Source organism: Hippocampus bargibanti, linkage group LG20, assembly GCF_051943395.1.
Source record: "Hippocampus bargibanti isolate YZ-2025 linkage group LG20, ASM5194339v1, whole genome shotgun sequence".
Classification (NCBI taxonomy): domain Eukaryota; kingdom Metazoa; phylum Chordata; class Actinopteri; order Syngnathiformes; family Syngnathidae; genus Hippocampus; species Hippocampus bargibanti.
The window spans coordinates 1,707,093-1,727,015 of record NC_142753.1 but is presented as its reverse complement, the minus strand read 5'-3'; the positions used below and the strand labels follow the sequence as shown (position 1 = coordinate 1,727,015).

At 46.6% G+C, this 19,923-nt stretch overlaps 2 protein-coding genes across 2 annotated transcripts; one reads left to right on the top strand and one right to left on the bottom strand.

Annotated features, from left to right (window-relative positions):
- Positions 1-205: 205 nt before the first annotated feature.
- Positions 206-18,288, bottom strand: vps52 (VPS52 subunit of GARP complex). Its single transcript, XM_089023637.1, has 20 exons — positions 18,159-18,288; positions 17,082-17,163; positions 16,909-16,961; positions 16,750-16,825; positions 16,560-16,627; positions 16,315-16,490; positions 15,167-15,317; positions 13,453-13,553; positions 13,246-13,378; positions 11,369-11,426; positions 10,402-10,535; positions 10,183-10,338; positions 9,994-10,112; positions 8,971-9,094; positions 6,490-6,585; positions 6,314-6,421; positions 6,153-6,218; positions 4,020-4,131; positions 3,320-3,438; positions 206-3,243 (listed from the first exon to the last, which is right to left on the bottom strand). Exons 1-20 carry the CDS (start codon positions 18,231-18,233, stop codon positions 3,097-3,099), a joined length of 2,154 nt encoding a protein of 717 aa, XP_088879763.1. The 5' UTR covers positions 18,234-18,288; the 3' UTR covers positions 206-3,096.
- Positions 18,289-18,425: 137 nt separating this feature from the next.
- Positions 18,426-19,574, top strand: rps18 (ribosomal protein S18; the record flags this gene model as incomplete). The annotated part of the gene is made up of 6 exons (XM_088986880.1): positions 18,426-18,503; positions 18,773-18,871; positions 18,937-19,023; positions 19,097-19,198; positions 19,264-19,355; positions 19,443-19,574. Coding segments are annotated over 6 exons (534 nt in total), but the record flags the coding sequence as incomplete, so codon positions are not given.
- Positions 19,575-19,923: the final 349 nt, after the last annotated feature.

Here is a 19,923-nt window from a genome sequence, read left to right as displayed (position 1 = left end):
TCAACGTAATGTAAACATTGCAGTTTTTGTTTTCCATACATGTATTTAATTGTGTTGTATTCAGAAATCTTTTTCGCTTGCCAAATCACTGTTTTTCATGTTTGTACATGCTGGTGTTCTTAGTTTCTCTGGTATAGAACAACGTGAGGATTTTGCATTGGTTGAATTTTAGAAAGGAAATAGTCATTACAAAAGTGTAAAGACGTTATTTAATGCATACGTTTATTTTTCACTTCACTACATTACAAAAGCATGCTAGATACTCAATCCATGAACCCAGTGACATGCGGTGAGGTTCATGGCTGGTAAGGCACTGACGTCATCACAGTCAGATTTACAAATATATGAACTCCAGAGTAGCTTATTCACCATTTGATTGGCAACAGTTAACGTGTTTTGTTTAAAATGTCATGTCAGCATTCTTTATATACTGTATACCACAGGTGTCGAAGTCAAGGCCCGCGGGCCAAATCCGGCCCGCCACATCATTTTTTCTCGGCTCGCGAAAGCAAATCAAACTTGTTAAATTCCATGATGATTGCTAAAATCTGAGCCAAACTTTCATATTTTTGGATGTCAACCACAATAAAAGTCATTATTCTTGACTTCAGATTTGAAAACGAGTTATTCATTAATTTGCTGTGTGCTCTATATGTAATATTTGAAAGGATTTAAACATTCTAATGGGTTTCCCCAAATTCATAACGGCCCTCGAGAGGAAACCATAACTACAATGTGGCCCGCGGCAAAAAATGACTTTGACACCCCTGCTGTATACAAACTGTAGCATAGAAAAAATGTTAAAAAAAAAACGTTATTATCGTGTTACCTTTACTTATAAATGAAGTCCAAGTCCCTCTGTCTCAATGGAGATCACTGCCAGTGAAGAAAGTCGTCCTTGTTCAGTCCTGTTCGACTATGTTTCAGTCTTTTCAGTGCTGAGAATGAGCGCTCCAGTGATGCTGTAGTAGCTGAAACAGTGAGCATGAGCTGGAGCAACTTTGTCACCTCACGAATAGGTTCAATGAGATCCTTCTTGGCCAAAAAGCTGAGAAGCTGTCCAGGAGATTTACATCCATCTCTCACCGTTTGTGAGCTATACAGTCCGGTGTTGGTCCTCCTTGAATTATTAATTATCCTGCCTCGATTGAAAGTCCAGTTTAGAAAATTCTTTCAATTTAGATATGTAATCCACCATTCTGAAAATAAGGCCAAGCAACACGAAAAAAATGACTGGATGGTTGCACTTAACTTGCTAACTGTTTACTGTAGCTTGCTGTCACTAATTCTATTATTCTGCAGCCGAGGAGTCGCAATCACCAGCGCCCCCTGTCATGAGGCAGGAGAACTGTGTGCCTCACCTATGCAGTTTTGATAAAAAACTAAAATAAAATAACCACTGTAGTACAGTGTTTATAATGTAAAGTGACTATACATTATATACACCAGATAAACTGTACAAATTTAGTTCATATACTAAAAGCTTAATAGCGATATGCAGAGGGGCAGCAATGCGGTCTCACTGCAGAGCAAGCCAACACACTGAGCAGTCATTGCGCAATCCATGGTGAGGCTCAGCCGGCTACTGCCTCACCGCTCGTGTCCATTTAGTATTTGAACGGTAAATGTGAAAATTCAGCGATTTTGAAAAAAAATCCAAAAACGGTGAAGTTAAATGGAAAAGAACGTTAAAGTACAAATCACTAAATAAACATAACTGTTTAATTTATTTTGTCATTTGATATTTCCATGATGACAGGTGAGGCACAGCAATATGAGAAAATTACATCCCATATCAAAGATTTATTGCCCCCGCTTAATGCAGTTTGGCGCAGGATTGGATATATCGATAGTATGGTTATATCGATATTTTTTCCAACTCCCGAGAATATTGATATAACGAGACTCTACTGTAGCAATATAGCGTCAACTTCGGTGATATGTGGCATATCAGGACATGAATAACAAATAATAAGCCACACAATGTCAACATCAATTCAGATTGTTGAATGTTTGCATGCAAAACGTTGTTTCAACTTTCAAGATGAAGAGTTATGAACTTACGTATGAATGACAGCGGTTATCCATCGCTAACTCCGGTTAGCTTCTCGTTCCAGCAGCTGAATGCTTGTCCGGTTTGCTCCACTATTATGACGATTGCTCTCTTTCACCACTGGAAAGCAACTTTCTACCCATTGTCAGGCTGAGTGGATGACAGCGGTTATCCAAGCGGGGATTTGCGCATTCTGGGGAGCTCCTCAGCTTGCGCTATACTGCTCTGCTCCGTTAGAAATGGCTGGCTTGTCTGTTGCGAATTTGTGTAAACTTACACCTTCTTTATGCGTTGTTACCGCAATTGGCTGCCACACAAGGATTCACCATCACGTTATTTATGTAGTTTACCTTCCAATTTCGTGATCAACACTGTGTTTTCAGATGAAAAAAAGTACCCAAAATGCTAATATAGCTATATAATAATAATATAGCTAATAGCACACTAGATAGTAATAATAATACATTTCATTTGTAAGTGCCTTACAAAACTTTCAAGGTCACTTTACAGTCGCAGGATCAGTTTTTCTGTGGGTGAGCAGCGGCAACCACACGCGCCAGCGTTCACTCAACCCGGAAGTAAATAGAAAGCTAGCTAACCAGCTTGTAGGTAGTTAATAGATAGCCAACAAATAGCTAGCTTGATAGCTATATACCTAGTTATATAGCTAATAGCACACTAGATAGATATTTAGCTAATACATTGAACGTCACTATTAAATACACAGAAAACTTATCCTGTGACTGTAAAGTGACCTTGAGAGTTTTGAAAGCCGCTTAGAAATGAAATGGATTATTATTATTATTATTCTCCGGTTTAAGGAGATTCTTCCTTCAGGTGGCCGTGCAGCCACCGGGCCAGCAGGGGGCGACAAAGCTTTGCTTTGAAATCTTGTGGGCAGGTTTTTGAGGCACCCCTCCGGCGGCTCTCCACGCCTGAGCTGCTGCGCGAGGAACCCACTCCAGACACTTTGTGTGGCGAGCACGCCCGCGCAACTTTTTACTTTGGACTTGAGATGACAAAGCGCGGCGGCGGCGACTACGTCAGAAGTTGGGCTTGTGCTTCTTGACCTCCACCATGAGGTGATGCAGGTTGATGAGCTCCGAGCGGGCCGGCAGGCTGCGGAAGGCGGGCTGACTGAGGATCTTGTGGAAGCCGTGGTAGTACTGGATCAGCTGGGTGAGGGCGCCCTGCGGCGGCAAAGGCGTTACGGGGGCGGGCGACGTCCGGCGGGCGGGCGACGTCCCATCCGGCCGGCCCCCTCACCTGGATGATGCCGGTTCCATTCTTGAAGTTGGTGAAGGACCTCATGACGTCTTGGCTCATGGCCTCCACCGACTGCTTCCACGAACCCGAGAAGCCTCGCACCAGCTGGCAGATCCGAGCTGAACGCAGAAGGCAAGCGTGGCGCCATGATTAGTAGAACTTATTGGGGGGGTTTGAATCACACTAATAATAATAATAATAATAATACATTCCATTTGTAAGCGCCTTTCAAAACTCTCAAGGTCACTTTACAGTCACAGGATAACTTATTCTGTTGGGGAGCAGCGGCAGCCACATGCGCCAACGTTGGCCAGCTAGCTATTAGAAAGCCAACAGATAGCCAGCTAGCTAGCTAGGCAATAGATAGCCAGCTAACTAGCCAGCTAACTAGTCAGCTAGCTAATAATAATAATAACAATCACAATCACAATAATAATAATAATAATAATAATAATACATTTCATTTGTAAGTGCCTTTCAAAACTCTCAAGGTGACTTTGCAGTCACAGGATAAGTTTTTCTGTAGGTGAGCAGCGGCAGGCACATGCAAGGAAAGAGCCCCGCACGTGCTCGGAATGCAACCGTTGCTTGAGCGATTGTCGACTGGCGTTGCGATTGCCATTGACTCGCCCATCAGAAACGGGCAACGGGCAAATTGCTGGCGGGCGACCAAGCAGGCATTTGTCACCCCTCCGCTCACCTTCGTCACGCTTCAGGCACTCCAGCTGGCCTTTCTCCATCAGGGGCTCAGCCTCCTTCACAAAGGCGATCATCCCCCCGAAGGGCGCCGACAGGAGCTCCTCAATAAACTCCTGTCGGGGGAGGAGAGGACAGAAATAATAATCCATCCATCCATTTTCCATACCGCTTATTCCTCACTAGGGTCGCGGGGGGTGCTGGAGCCTAATAATAATGATACATTTCATTGATAAGCGCCTTTAAAAACCCTCAAGGTCACTTTACATTCACAGGATAAGATTTTCTGTGGGTGAGCAGCGGCAGCCACACATGCCAGCATTCACTCAACCTGAAAGTAAATCAAATAGATAGAAAGCTCACTAGCTAGCTAGTAGATAGCAAGCTAGATAGCAAATAGATAGTAAATATATAGCTAATTATAATAGATAGCAAATTTATGTATACAGATAGTCTTGTTATATAGATATCGGATATATCGATAGTAGCTAGTTATATCGAAACATATTTCTATGCACGCACGGAGAAACATACATGCAAATCAGGGTCGGATATATCGATAGTCCCGGTTATATCGATATTTTTTCGGACTCCCTTGAATATCGATATAACGAGACTTTACTGTAGCTAGCTAGCTAGATAGCAAATAGAGTGTAAATAGATAGCTTGATAGATAGAAAACAGGCATCTAGATAGCTAGCTAGATAAATAAAACATTTTCCCAGATAGTCAGAGGCTGAATAAACATACATGAAAATCTGGACTCACCCCATTCGTATTGTAAATAGAAATTGCGGAATAATATAATATGTGGAATATTATGCATTTTTATGAGCTCCAAAATTTTCATCTCATATTTATCACAATACAATAAGAAATATAATTTTCACAGATTGTTTCCTTCTTTAAAACGTTTGTGCTCCTTAGGGGTTTTCATGGAATACTGTCCATTAATTAGCCTTAAATTTCTAAGAAAAAAAGGACAGTGATACTTTGGCTAACGAACTTCATTGGTTCCTAGACAAAGTGTGTAAGGCGAAAAGTGTGTATCCCAAAAAAATATTTCCCATAGGAAACCATTAAAATGTGAATAATCCGTTCCCAGGTCCCCATAAAACAATTTTCTACTTTCTAATTTTCTAAGCCTTACAACTACACAAAATAGACATTATTTTATGTATAAGTCTCGTTATATCGATATTCAAGGGAGTCCGAAAAAATGTCGATATAACCGGTACTATCGATATATCCGACCCTGTTTGCATGTAATTTTCTCCGTGCGTGCATAGAAATAGTATCGATATAACCGGGACTATCGATATATCCGATATCGATATAACGAGACTTTAACTGTATAATAAATGTTCTATGGTATTATAATTAAAGAAATAAACTACTGTATAATAAAGTCATTTTATTTACCATTATGATGGTCGTTGACGGCTTGATGGAATGGAGTGGCCGGTTTCATCAGCATTAAACACTTGATGAGGAACGTAGCCTTTTTCCACCATCTTGAGGAATGATCCCTTGTAGGTTCTTTCTCTGCGATAATTTGACCTTGTTCCTCATCAATTGTGTTCTGTTTGGCTGGGTTGATAGCTTTTTGCATCAAGTGTACAGATGGCTCGTGCGGGTTATTTGTGGAGCCTGATTGATGGGATATTTAACCTTGCAGTCTACACTCTGCCTTTGAATGATCAAAGTTGAAACAAGTCCAAATTTCACCATTTTCTATCCATTTTCTCACTCTCTGTCATCTGCCTGTCTCTTTCAGGTTTAACCCCCCCCCCCCCACTCACTGCTGCGTTCTTGACCAATCACATGGCTTTAACCGAAGACTTGGGGCGGGAAATAGAGGACAAAAAAAAGTCGGCTGCCATTTTGTTGTTAGGAGAACGGGCTCCTTCGCGAACGACATATCAATCATTGTGGCGCTCCGTGTGTACCCTGAAAAATAGTTTGCATGCCAAGGTAAAATTTTCATACATTTAACGTTTGTACACCCAAACGTTCGTAAGCCAAGGGGTTCGTAAACTGAGGTTTGACAGTAGTTTACTTTCATGTAATTTTAGTTTTTAAGCATTACGGCGGGCGCGGGGGTGGGCAGTGGGTGTTTGGCAAGAAAAGCACTGGCCTGCGTCCTGGCCAGCAGAAGCTGCTGGAAGCCTTCCACCTCCTTGCTGTCGTCCGCCACCCTCTCCTGGACAAACACAGCGTGGACTCAGGGACACTTTTTGGGACTGGGTACTCGGTTCGGGTGGGGGCGGGCCTCGTTTGGCGCTCGTTTGGACTCACCGTGAGAACGCCGAGCATCATGTCGTAGTTGTTGATGAGGAAGATGAGCTGCTCCCTTCTGGACGGGAACTCGGCCGCCATCTTCAGCACAAAGTTCTCCACCTCGGCCTAGAAAGAGTCATGTCGATGGCGTGGCGCTGGGAAGCTCGCGTTTGCGTTTGGCCGCCGCCCCTCACCTGCAGCTGAGCCAGCAGCGCGTCGGTCCTCACGTTGGGGAACGTCTGGTTGATGCCGACCACGGCTGACGAGAACTCGGCGTAGCGGCGCGTGATCTGAAGGGACGGCGGCCGTCACCCATTTGGGAGAAAACAAACACACGTGTGCAATGAAGGCCTTTGCGGATCCCTTTTCACACAGACCGAAGAGGTGGTGACCCGGATGCAGAGCCTTTTTGCCCTTTGTTCCTGTCCTCCATACGCTTTTTCTGACAGCCCCGACCCACTTTCACACAGACCGAAGAGGTGGTGACCCGGATGCGGAGCCATTTGGCCCTTTTTTCCTGTCCTCCATACGCTTTTTGCGCCAGCCCGGTCCAATTTTGTCCTTTGCTTCGACGTCGGAGAAGCCACCAAGCGCCCGTGGCGCAGCCGCTTGGTGACGCGACGGTCAGAGGGTTTTGTTTCTCTTTTCATTTACACATTATGTACTTGATGACACAAAATTTCACTCCATCGCCAAATAACTTAATAGATTCCGAATCATCTGTGACAGCCCGCGGGAAAAAAAAAAACGTTTTCGGTCCATTACAAATGATGTTGTATTATCTATCCATTAACTAGCTAGCTGGCTGTTAGCTATCTAGCTGGCTCGCTGTTAGCTATCTATTAGCTATTTATTAGCTATCCATTAACGAGCTGGCTAGCTATTAGCAGTCTAGCTGGCTGTAAGCTGTCTAGCTGGTTATTACCTATTTATTAGCAATCCATTAGGTAGCTAGCTAGCTTTCTATCTATTTGAGTTACTTCGGGGTTGAGTGAAAGCTGGCGCAGGTGGCTGCTACTGCTCACCCACAGAAAAACTTTATCATGTGACTGTAAAGTGACCTTGAGAGTTTTGAAAGGCGGTTATAAATGAAATGTATTATTATTATTATTATTACAAGAAGGGAAGTGGGCCGCTCCGTTTTCCAGGCGAGCTCATGCCTTCATTTTGCTGAACACCAGGGAGCGACGTCGCCCAACGCGGCTCCCGACCAGGATGAAAGCGTGAGAGATGAACGAGTTTGGAACCTCTCCAGGAAGGAAAGAAAAGTGAAAACTTGGCCAAGCCCAAATGAAAATAAGGAAAAGTGAGAGGCCAGAGGCATAAAAATTAAAAAGCTGGACGGCAACTCAGCGAAACTATGGCCGGCCGCCATCAACATTCCTACTTTCACTGCTGAAAATATAAAAGTAGCAAAACGATGGGCAAAGTCTTTCAGATTTGGACGTCAACTCAAATAAAAAATACGCTCAAAAATTATGATTATTATTTGCAGACCTGGAGCCTGAATGAGTCTCATCCACCCAAGTCTGCGCCTTTGACTCTCACTACAAAAAAAAACCTGCATTTTTGTGGGACCCACGCGCGCCAATCAAGCCAAAAAGTCAAATCAGTTCATTCATCCATCCGTTTTAGAATAATAATAATAATAATAATAATAATACATTTTATTTCCAAGCGCCTTTCAAAACTCTCAAGGTCACTTTACAATCACAGGATAAGTTTTTCTGCGGGTGATCAGCGGCAGCCACACGCGCCAATTTACACTCACCCCGGAAGTTACTCAAATAGATAGAAAGCTAGTGAGCAAGCCAATAGATAGCCAATAGCTAGAAAGCTATCCCTCATATAGCTAATATACATAGATAGATAACTTGCCAGCCAGCCAGCCAGAAAGCTAGCCAGCGAGACAGACAGCTAGCGAGCCATATAGCTAGCCAGCCAGCTAATAAATAGCAAGTAGATATCAAATAGACCCCTTTCAACAGTGGTGGCCCTTCAAGGCCTGCAAAGCCTTATCTGCTGGCCTAAAAATGTCTGAATCACAGACTGATGTTAACTCATTCACTGGGAAATGATGCGTCCACTCCAGTGCCAGGGTTTTTGTCATTGTCAATCCAATTTCAGGACCCACAGAATATTGTTTTTTAGTACTACATAAACATTCAATGCAGCGTAAGAAATCTTAGACTCTCTTCTCATGAGAACAAAAAGTTAATTATATCAGTCTGGAGTTATATGAGAGTTATATGAGACTGAAATGGGGGCAGCTGCACAAAATAATTAATAATAATAATAATAATAAATGTCATTTATAAGCGCCTTTCAAGACTCTCAAGGTCACTTTACAGTAACAGGAAAAGTTTTACAGCGCGCAAGCGTTCATTCAACCCGGAAGTAACTCAGATATGAAGCTAGCTAGCTCGCTAAGAGTTAGCTAATAATCAACACGGAAGTAACTCAGATAGAAAGCTAGCTAGCTCAGAGTGAGCTAATAATCACTCAACCCGGAAGTAACTTTAATAGATAGAAAGCTAGCTAGATAGCTAAGAGTTAGCTAATAATACATTTGTCCTCACTGGCCGGAGGGAAGCACTCTGAACCGGTCTACGCGGCACGGGCAGGCCGGCCGCTAGCAAAAACAAAACCCAAAGCGGCGCACGGACGGGACGTACATAATGCGGCCGGCTGTCGAGTAGCCCCAACTTGTGCGGGTCGCTGTTCCTGATGCTGTGGATGTTCATTTCCAGGATCAGCTCAAAGCGCGGCCACAGTAGCTCCAGCACCGCCTCCCAGTACCTGCCGCAAAGGCGCAGACACGCCGTCAATAATAATAATTATAATACATTTCATTTCTAGGCGCTTTTCAAAACTCTCAAGGTCACTTTACAGTAACAGGATAAGATTTTCGGTTGGTGAGCAGCGGCGGCCACATGCACCAGCGTCCAGTCAACCCGGAAGTTAATAGATAGAAAGCTAACTAGCCAGCTAGTAGATATACATATAGATAGCCAAAAGATAGATAGCTAGATGGCTAGCCACCTAGATTGCTCTATAGCTAATAGCTAGCCACTTAGATCACTATATAGCTAATAGATAGCTAGTTAGATGGATTGATCCGTATGAGATAAAACAGTATAACAACACACACGACTACGAGGGTCCTACCACAGGCCAAAAGACCTTAAATAATGGACAAAATCCAACTTCAACGGGAAGTTAGGACGGCTGAAAAAAATCATTGGCACCGCCGTAGCCACTCTTGAGGACTTGCACAAGGCAAGAATCGAAAAAAGGGCGCGGAAAATCTTACTGGACCCTCCGCACCCTGCCCACCACCTTTTCCAGCGACTCTCCTCAGGCAGACGGGACCGATTCATGTGCACCAAATCCAGCAGACATTTAAACCTGTCGCCATTAACTCTCTAAACAGTGACCCAAATACATCTGTAGAGTGCCTCTTTACAATTTTTCGATGATGATACTAGTGCACCGTGTTCTACCGGAGACAAATTCTTTGTGTGTTCTACATACTTGGCAAGACATCAGAGACCCTGTCATGAAAATAGCCTACAATCAGAAAAAATCTGCGTTGGATTGTATTGGAACGGATTATTCTCATCTTAATGGCCTCTGATGGGAAATACATGTTTGGAAGACGAACATCCCGCCTCAAGGGCCGACGCAGGCGCACTCACTTGTCCAAAGCCGGAATGTTTCTCTTGGCGGCGATGGCTCGGAAGCGCAGGATGATGTGGATGCACAGGAAGACGGCGATGCCGTCGTAGCAGTCGGCCACATACACCGATGTGCTTTTCTACGCGCACGCAACAGTTGGCGTCAGCGCTGGCTCGCCGCGACAAGGCGAACTGGGTGGCGGCACGCACCAGGAACATGGCCAGCGTCTTTCCCAGGATGCCATTGAAAAGGTCCAGGGCGGAATTTCCTGCCACCATGAAGAAGTCGCACAGGAACAGGAACTCGCGGCAGCCATTGTCCAGCAGGGCGTAGTGCTGGCTGCGGAACAGCGTCTCGTACGGGTACTGGGGAGGGAGCGCAAGATGGCCGCCATTGCCCGCCATTGCCACAAAGGAAGTCTCACTCACCCTGCTGTCGCCTCTCTGCGCCGTGTGCGGGACCAGGATGGGAGCCTCAAGCTCGGAGGGGTTCAGGATGGCCCCCCGCTGGCCCAGAGTGAAGATGGTGTTCCTGCTCTTCAGAGACGGTTTGGAGAAGAAGCCTGCGGCCGATGGACAAAAAGTGTCACGGGAATCGCGGGCGCCAGGCCCAATCCCAGCAGACTCCAACGTCTCCGGGGCCCGTCGGGCCTTCTCTGCTGGCCTCTGTCTTATTCGATTCGCTATGTAGCTGGCTCGCTAGATATCTAGCGAGCTATCTATTAGATATCTGGCTGACTAACAAGCTTGCTATTAGCTGGCTAATTAGCTTTCTATGAGTGGGTTGAGTGAACGGTGGTACGTGTGGCTGCCGCTGCTAACCCGCAGAAAAACTTATCCTGTGACTGGAAAGTATTATTATTCTATTTTGGCCACGAATGATCTTTGGGCTTCCTTTCATTGCTTGTCGTGCTTTGTGGAGCCAATCACATTTCCGCCAGCTTTTGTTGGCCGGGTCAGCAACGGACCCGGACGGACGCAGAGTGGCCGGCGGCATTCAATGGGCGGCGTTCAAAGTCCCATTTCAAGGGGATGCAGGCGCAGGGAAGTTAATTCCTGGCGAACGCTACCCTGGAGTAGCCCCGCCTCTCGGCCACCGCCCCCCTCCGGTGGGATGGGGGCCATTGCAAGACCCCCGCCCGCCCCCCAAGTCATCCACTGGGCAATTTTGCCGCCACCGGCGGGAGCTTTTTCTGCGGTTGCGCTGCTCCCGCTGCACCTTAGATGATGAGGCACTTTTCGGGTGGCCACACCCACATCGGCGACGCTCCGGGCATTTCTTGTCTCGCGCAAGCGCCGCTTGGACAGTGAAACTCACGTGCGGCCACACGTTCGCACCCCGACAGCCGGCATGACGGAAGGCGGCGCGCCAATGTACCCGCAGATTTTGCCTTACCTTTTTTAGCTGTGTCTTCCACTCCCATTAGGTCGTCCTTGTCCGCCACTTCCTCATACTGCGCACACACAAAGACAATGAGAGATGACGATGACGAGGATGATTCGCAGCAGCCATTATCAGGCCTTCGTGCCGTAATAGTCCGAGTGAAATGCACCGTCGATACCAGACAATCGGCAAATGACGAGCAAAGCATCCTCGTTCATCTCTGATGGCTGATGGATAGCTAGCTAGTTAGCTTTCTATCAATTTGAGTTATTGAGTGAACACTGGCGCGTGTGTCTGCCGCTGCTCACCTACAGAAAAACTTTTCCTGTGACTGTAAAGTGACCAATACAGTTTTAAAAGGCACTTATAAATGAAATGTATTATTATTACAATATGGGTGGCTAGCTAGCTATTAAGCTGGTTATCTATTAGCTATATAGCTGTCTGGATGGCTGGCTATCTAGCTAGCTAAGTATTATCTATGTATTAGTTAGCTATAGCGATCTATTACCTATCTATCTATCTAGCTAGCTATAAGATAGCTAGCTTTCTATCTATTTGAGTTGCAAATTTCCCCATTGTGGGACGATTAAAGGTTTTTTGATTCTGATTCTGAGTTACTTCCGGGTTGAGTAAATGGTGGCGCGTGTGGCTGCCGCTACTCACCTACATAAAAACATATCCTGTGACTGCAGAGTGACCTTGAGAGTTTTGAAAGTCGCTTATAAATGGAATGTATTAGTCTTATTACTATTATCTATCTATCTATCTATCTATCTATCTATCTATCTATCTATCTATCTATCTATCTATCTATCTATCTATCTATCTATCTGCTAGCTGGCTCGCTTTCTATCTATTTGCTAGCTATTGGCTATCTATTCGCTGGCAATTAGCTATCTATTCACTATCTATTAGCTATCTATTCGCTATCTAATAGCTATCTATTCACTAGCTAATAGCTATCTATTCGTTAGCTAATAGCTATCTATTCACTAGATAACAGCTATCTATTACCTAGCTGATAGCTATCTATTCACTATCTAACCAACTAATAGCTATCTAGTCGATATTAAAGGCAAATCCAATCCATTGGCTATCTTTTCACTAGCTATTAGCTATCTTTCCGCTTGCTTGCTAGCTTGCTTTCTATTTGAGTTACTTCCGGGTTGAGTGAACGCTGGCGCGTGTGGCTGTCGCTGTTCACCCACAGAAAAAAACGTATCTTGTGACTGTAAAGTGACCTTGAGAGTTTTCAAAGGCGCTTATAAATGAAATGTATTATTAATTGACCTATTTCGGGTTGAGTGAACCCTGGCGCATGTGGCTGCCGCTGCTCACCCACAGAAAAGTTGATCCTGTGACTGTAAAGTCGCCTTGAGAGTTATGAAAGGTGCTTAGGAATGAAATTCTAGCGACTGAACAATCAGGGCTGCCAAATCACAAGTAAATCAATCAAAAGCACCGACCGGATTCTTATTTTTTTAAATCACGGAAGCTATTTTGGTCGTCATTTGTGTGTCACCTGGATGACACTTTGTTGCCTGGGGCCTTAGGGAGCGTCAGATTTCGACGCTTGAAAGAAAGAGGATGGCCGAAGTCTCCCCGCCCGTTTATCACCAGGCTGGGGGGCCCTTTAGAAGAGACGTAACCCCCCCGGTGCTGAAAAAAGAACGTTTCCCGGCCGCAGCCGTCACATGTGGAGCTCACCTTTACGGCGGGCGACCTGCTGCTTTTTTTTCAAAACGTCTGGAACTCTTTCGAGACAAAACCTTCAGTCAATTAAAGATAATTAGCCACCTGCTAGCTAATTAAAGGGTGTGTACGCATTCACACACACGCGTGCACGAGGCTGGCTGGCATGTTTGTGCATGGGCGCGTTTGCTCACCTGAACTTTGAGTAGCCGGCCGCTGTACGACTTGAAGTAGCTCAGGTAGATCTTGCTCATGGTGTCCACGTAATCGTCTCGCACCTCCTTGGCCACCGTCCTCTCGTTGGCCAGGAGGAACTGGTAAAAGAACCTGCGCGCGCACGTGCACGCACACACACGTGTTGGCGGTAGTTACGGGAAGGCGCACGTGCACGCGGGCCCCACCTGTACTTGAGCAGTGTGTTCTGCGGAATCTGGTAGTTGGTCATGGGTTTCCTGAACGAGTAGATCTTCTGAAGGATGAACTCGCGAATCTTGCACACCGCCTGGAACAGGTTGGGGTGAGGGAGGGTGGGTGAGGTGGCACTCTGACACAAAGTCAAGAAAAGGGAAGCGTCAACTGCCCCAAAAATAATAATACATTTCATTTTTAAGCGCCTTTCAAAACTCTCAAGGTCACTTTACAGTGACAGAATCAGTTTTTCTGTGGGTGAGCAACGGCAGCCACACGCCTCTTTGTCTTTTCTCTAATACCGTACAATAGCTATCAGGCTGGCTGGCTAGCTATCTAGTTGGCTAGCTATTAGCTTGCTCGCTAGCTTTCTATCTATTTGTCTTACTATTCTATCCGAGTTACTTGCGGGTTGAGTGAACACTGGGCCCATTGCTTTGAAGGAGGATTTGTACCCTTAGTGCCCCCCCCCCCCCCCCCAAAAAAAAGAAGGGGGTTGTCGGGTGGGGGGGCCTCACTTGTGAGATGCCAAAGGAAGCTTTTCTGTCCATTCGCCGTCCATTGACATGGATGGACAGTGAGAAAAAGCTCAAAATGTCATCGACAATGACCCCTCCCCCTCTCAAGGATGCATGCGGGCCACAAATTCTTCCATGCTGCTTTCAAGGATCGAAGGCTAACATCATGCCAAGCCTTTTCTGTCAGCTGAACACAATGATACACATTGAAATGGACTTAGCATATCCGCTCAATCAGACAAACACACACCTCGTTTGTGTTTCTCAATGATCTCCTTCTCCTCGACTGTAATTTTGTTTTGTGTCTTCTTTGGCTGACCACGAGCCTGTGGTGGGGTCTTTTTCTGTCCCATAACAGCAAAATTATCTGTAAAAAAATCCTTGGAGGCGATCAACGTGTGGTCAGCAACAACCCACGGCCACGGCTTCTACCCACAGGATAAGTTTTCCTGTCGGTGAGCAGCGGCAGCCACACGCGCCAGCGTTCACTCAACCCGGAAGTAACTTGAATAGAATAGTAAGACAAATAGATAGAAAGCTAGCTAGTAAGCCATTAGATAGCTAATAGCTAGCCAGCTAGATAGCTATTGTACGGTATTAAAGAAAAGACAAAGAGAATTGACTTGGCACAATATTTCTTACTAATGTCTACAGTGAACAAAAGTCAAAAGAACAAAAAATAAATAACAAATAAAGTGCTCCAATCCATACATGCCGGTAAAGCTCTAGCTGGATACCTAACTAGCTAGCTATTTGCTATTTATGAGCTATCTATCTAGCTAGCTATTAGTTATCATGAGCCAGCTAGTTAACTTTCTATCTAATTGAGTTATTCCAGGTTGAGTGAACGCTGGCGCATGTGGCTGCCGCTGCTCACCCACAGAAAAAAAACTTATCCTGTGACTGTAAAGTGACCTTGAGAGTATTGAAAGGCACTTAGAAATGAAATGTATTATTATTATTATTATTAAGGTGGCGCAATGTCAGGCCCCGCCTCTTGTCGCCAAGGGGACAAGTGGACGAGACAAGCTGGACGAGTCGGCCCCGTCGTTGATGCCGAAAGCAACCCGGCGGACGCGAAAGCAAGAGCCGAGTCGCCGGCCGCCTGCTGTGGTCTCCAGGAAAGCTGGCTAGACCCCTGCCCTCCCCCCTTGGGTCAGGCTGAAAAGCCCAAGAACCTTTTGCTGACCTTGACCTTGAGGCGGTCCACCACGTCCTGGATGTCGGCGCAGGCCAGCGTCTCTCGGAAGCTCAGCTCCTTGGCCAGGTTTATCTTGTTGTTGAGTTCGTGCAGCTGCTCCACAAAGTCTTGCTCTGTCGCCGGACTGTCCAGGATGGTGCTGGACAAACAAACAAAGCAATCCATCCTTTCATCCATCACCAAGTTCATCCAATCAAACGGGCGGGGCGGCCATTTTAGAATACAGTGATACCTCAGTTTTCGACCATAATCCGTTTCAGAAACCTGTTCGAAAACCGATATGTTCAAAAACCGAAACAGCACTTTCCATTAAAATCAATGTAAATAATCTTAATCCGTTCAAAGTCTCGAAAACAACTTTTTAACTATTTCATCGCTTTAACTGGATAAAAACTTAATAATAGAGCAGGTCATGTGTAAAATTCTATGAAAACAAACTTTTATTTTCACCAATTTTCTTTCTGCCACGGGGCGTGTTGGCACCTATCCCAGCTGTCTTTGGGCAAACATAGGGCACACTAACTTTTCAAACCATCCTCTGCTTGCTTTAAAATCATGCTATTCAGGAGATCTTAACCAAATATGTCTGGAAGTGACGTATAAGGAAGCGGAGGGTAGTCGAGTGATGCATTCAGATGCACTCAGTTTGGTTGAGAACCAAATTTCAGTTGTATACCGGGGCATAAAAAATATGATATTTTTGGTTGAAAACCGAATGGGATGAGAACCGAGACGTTTGAAAACCGAGGTTTGACTGTAATAATAATAATAATAATAATAATAATACATTTCATTTCTAAGCGCGTTTCAAAATTCTCAAGGTCACTTTACATTCACAGGTTAATTTTTTTCTGTGGGTGAGCAGCGGCAGCCACATATGCCAGCTTTCACTCAACCCCGAAGTAACTCAAATAGATAGCAAGCTAGCTAGCTAGCAAATAGACAGCTAATAGCTAGTGAATAGACAGCTCTTATCGAGCAAATAGATAGCTAATAGCCAGCGAATAGATAGCTATTAATACTTGAGACGTGAAACAAAATGGCAGATCAAACAATGAACACCCCTAAAGATACCGGCCACCCCCTCTTGCGAGACATTGCGCCCGCCAAGGCAAAGCGCAGCTGCGGATTCTTACGAAATCATGGCGCCCGGCACCAGCAGCTCGTCCACCAGCTGGCTGAGGTGTCCGCGGACGGCCTGTCGGTTCTTCAGACGGACGTTCATGCCCAGGGACTGCTGCTGCAGCGTGTGGATTTCGCTGCTGATGGACGACAGGTCGCTCTGGAAGCCGCTCAGCATCTCCTCCATGCGCTGCAAAGGAAGGCGGACGCCGGTCAGAAGGGGGCAGGGCCGGGGCGGGGAGCGGGGGGTGGTGCCCACCTCTAAAATGGCGTCACAGGCGCTGATCTGCTGGTGCAGCAGAGCGATGTTTTGGCTCTCCTTAATGTCTGACTCACGCACGCACGCTCAGGAAAGACCACGACTTGCGACGGCGTCGTTATCCGGACGGCGAGAGCGGTTCGAAACGAGACCTCACCGCGCCAACCGAGGCGCCAAGCCTTTTGGATACAGTCCTTGATGGATGCCTGCTCAATCTGCTCAAGCTCCGCCTCCACCTGTTTGGAGTACTGGCGAAGGTCCACGCCCTGCCCAAAAAGTCGGTCGCCGCCGAGGTCACGCAAGAGACGTGGCGCCGCCGCCGTGCGCGAGGACCGACGCCGATGCTCACCGTCTCAAGCGCTTCCTTGACCAGCTCGTCCTCCAGATTGGCTTGGATGTCAACTGCGGGACAAGACGGTGTGTCAACGCATGCGGCAAAATGGCCGTCAAGAGACCAATCGAGCCCGGTTGGATTCTCGTATCGGAGCGGCTGGACCGGGCGTGCGACGCGATGGCGCTTACGGTCCACTTGATCCAAGATCAGCTCATGGCTCCTTCCATCCGCGTCTCCCAAGTGCAGCTGGGCCATTTCCCCGTCGGCCATCTTTGGGGGGACACAAGCAGCCTATGCTTAATCTTTCCACGGCCACGTCGGTTTTTCGAGAGCCCGGCCCGAAACGGCTCGGCCCCCGTTGGGCTGTTGGGGCGGACATTTTGGGCCGAGGGCAGCAAGCTCTTCGGAAACTAGATATCTAGCTAGCTACCTATTAGCTATCTATTTGCTAGCTAGCTAGCTTTCTATGTATTTGAGTTACTTCCGGGTTGAGTGAACGCTGGCGCGTGTGGCTGCCACTGCTCACCCACAGAAAAACTTATCCTGTGACTGAAGTGACCTTGAGAGTTTTAAAAGGCGCTTAGAAATGAAATGGATTATTATTATGATCTTTCCATCGTATCTAGAGCCCACTTCAGAATCATCTTTATTGCTATCTATTTGCTATCAAATAGCGGTCTAACTAGCTATCTATTTGAGTTATTCCAGGCTAAGTGAACGCTGGCACTCCAAGACGTGTCCCTGCCGCTGCTCACCCACAGAAAATATTATCCTGTGACTGTAAAGTGACTTTAAGAGTTTTGAAACGTGCTTATCAATGAAACGTATTATTATTATGGCCAAGTATGTAGCTCACACAAGGAATTTGTCTCCGGTACACCCATTCCACCATGTCCAAATGGCTGCTCATTTGGCCCCATTCATTCCATCCGCCATATTTTCACTCTCTGGTGAGGGTTTGTTCATTCTGGACAACCAGGTGAACATTATTTCAAGTACTTCCGGGTCACCCCATCTCGCTTTAGCAACACATGAAAGGAACTAAAATGTCCTGGGGAAACGACGGCCAAGTGGTTTCCTCACTCGACGCTGCACGAGCCACCCAAGTGGAACGAGACCGATGAAAAAAAAAAAACAATAAAACGTTCTATTCTTCCTAACATCATTCAGTTTTGCTAACGCCAACAAACGGTAGCGACTGAGAACGAGGACGGCTTTCTGGACGAACGACAACGACGCCATGAAAAACGTTCTACGGTTGTCACCTCGTCGTCAAAGAACGCCATTGCCGCTCGTGTCAACCTTTCCGCAGTGTTTACGTCCGCGGCAGCCTCCGCCATTGTTGCAGTGACGTCATTAGCAAGAATGGACGGAAGGGGGGAACGAGAAAAAAATTACACACGCTTTCCTCTCATAAAAAAACATCTTATCTATTCGGGATGTACTTGTGTTTTTTGTGATTATTTTAACACATTGTCCTCAATTTTGAAAATGATGAGTTGATCTTTGTGCGTGACGTTTTCACCAAAACGACTTCCGCTCTCAGCTCGGTCAAACTGTCGCGAGAATTGCGTACCTTTCCTCTTTGCGTGGAAGCGGCTTCCAAGATGGTGAGCTCGATTTAGCCGAACGATCCGAATCGGACGCCATCCGTTGCAAATGGCCGCCTATCCGCGGGAAGACTTTGTTTGGGGGGCGCGCGTGATGCGCGCGAGCAGGCGACTCGTTGAATTTGTCAAGTTTTTCCTTTTCAAGGCCAACTTGGCTCGAACGACGTGACCGTGTCGGCGAAGCGTTCCAAGTGGATCGCTCGTTCGCGCCCAAGTTCCGACGTTGTTGTAGCGGTCGCGCCTTATCGTTTTTCGTTTGTGTTGTGTAGGCTTTGGTTATCCCGGAGAAGTTCCAGCACATTCTTCGTGTTTTGAACACAAACATCGATGGCAGGAGGAAGATCGCCTTCGCCATCACCGCTATCAAAGTAAGGGAGCGAGTCGGAGTCCTGCTCTCGGCGCACCTCGTTGTTGATGTTACGTTTGATTTCAGGGGGTGGGCAGACGCTACGCCCACGTGGTCCTGAGGAAGGCGGACATCGATCTCAACAAGCGGGCCGGTGAGCTGACCGAGGAGGAGGTAAGCAGAGCTGCTCCGCGGTCGCTGGCCGCCGGACTGAGCCAAGCTAAGCCGGGCGCTATGGACGCCGCAGGTGGAGCGCGTGGTGACCATCATGCAGAATCCTCGCCAGTACAAAATCCCAGACTGGTTCCTCAACAGGCAGAAAGATGTCAAGGATGGCAAATTCAGTCAGGTGGGTCACCGGGAAGGACTCGTCTGCCGCGGCGGCTTGACGAGCCCTCTGCTCCGTGCTTTCAGGTGCTGGCCAACGGCCTGGACAACAAGCTGAGAGAAGACCTGGAGAGGCTGAAGAAGATCCGAGCTCACCGTGGCCTCCGCCACTTTTGGGGGTGAGGTGTCGTCGTCGGTTCATGTGAACTTTGAACCCTGGGGTGGGGGTGGGGGGAGCTCTCCGCTTAACCGTCTTTCTCTTCCAGCCTGCGGGTGCGTGGGCAGCACACTAAGACCACCGGCCGCCGCGGTCGTACTGTGGGAGTCTCCAAGAAGAAGTAAACTGGCTGCATCCTTGTTCTTTGAATAAAGCGCCCCTCCCCTTCCAAAAAGCAAAACGTGTTGTCGCCTCCTTCCTCGCCCATGGACGCAAGAGTTTGAGAATCGGCGTGTCGTTTCCATCTTGGTTTGGATGTACCTTTATTCGGCACGCAGTGGAGAAATTGACATCTCACAGAAGCAAACTTCTGAAAGCAAGAGGAAAGAAAGAAGTAGAAAAACACGATACAGGAGCTGCTGGAAAAACAGCCACTCTTGCGGTGCCATCTTGAAGTAAAAAAAAAATAATACATGACAACACAAAGACAGTCTTTCATTCTTCAACACTTACTGTACCCTCTTTGTGACATGAAGCAGTTCTAGATAAGAGATGATAAAAGCGTCCTTTTCAGCAGTGGGTCAGGGACG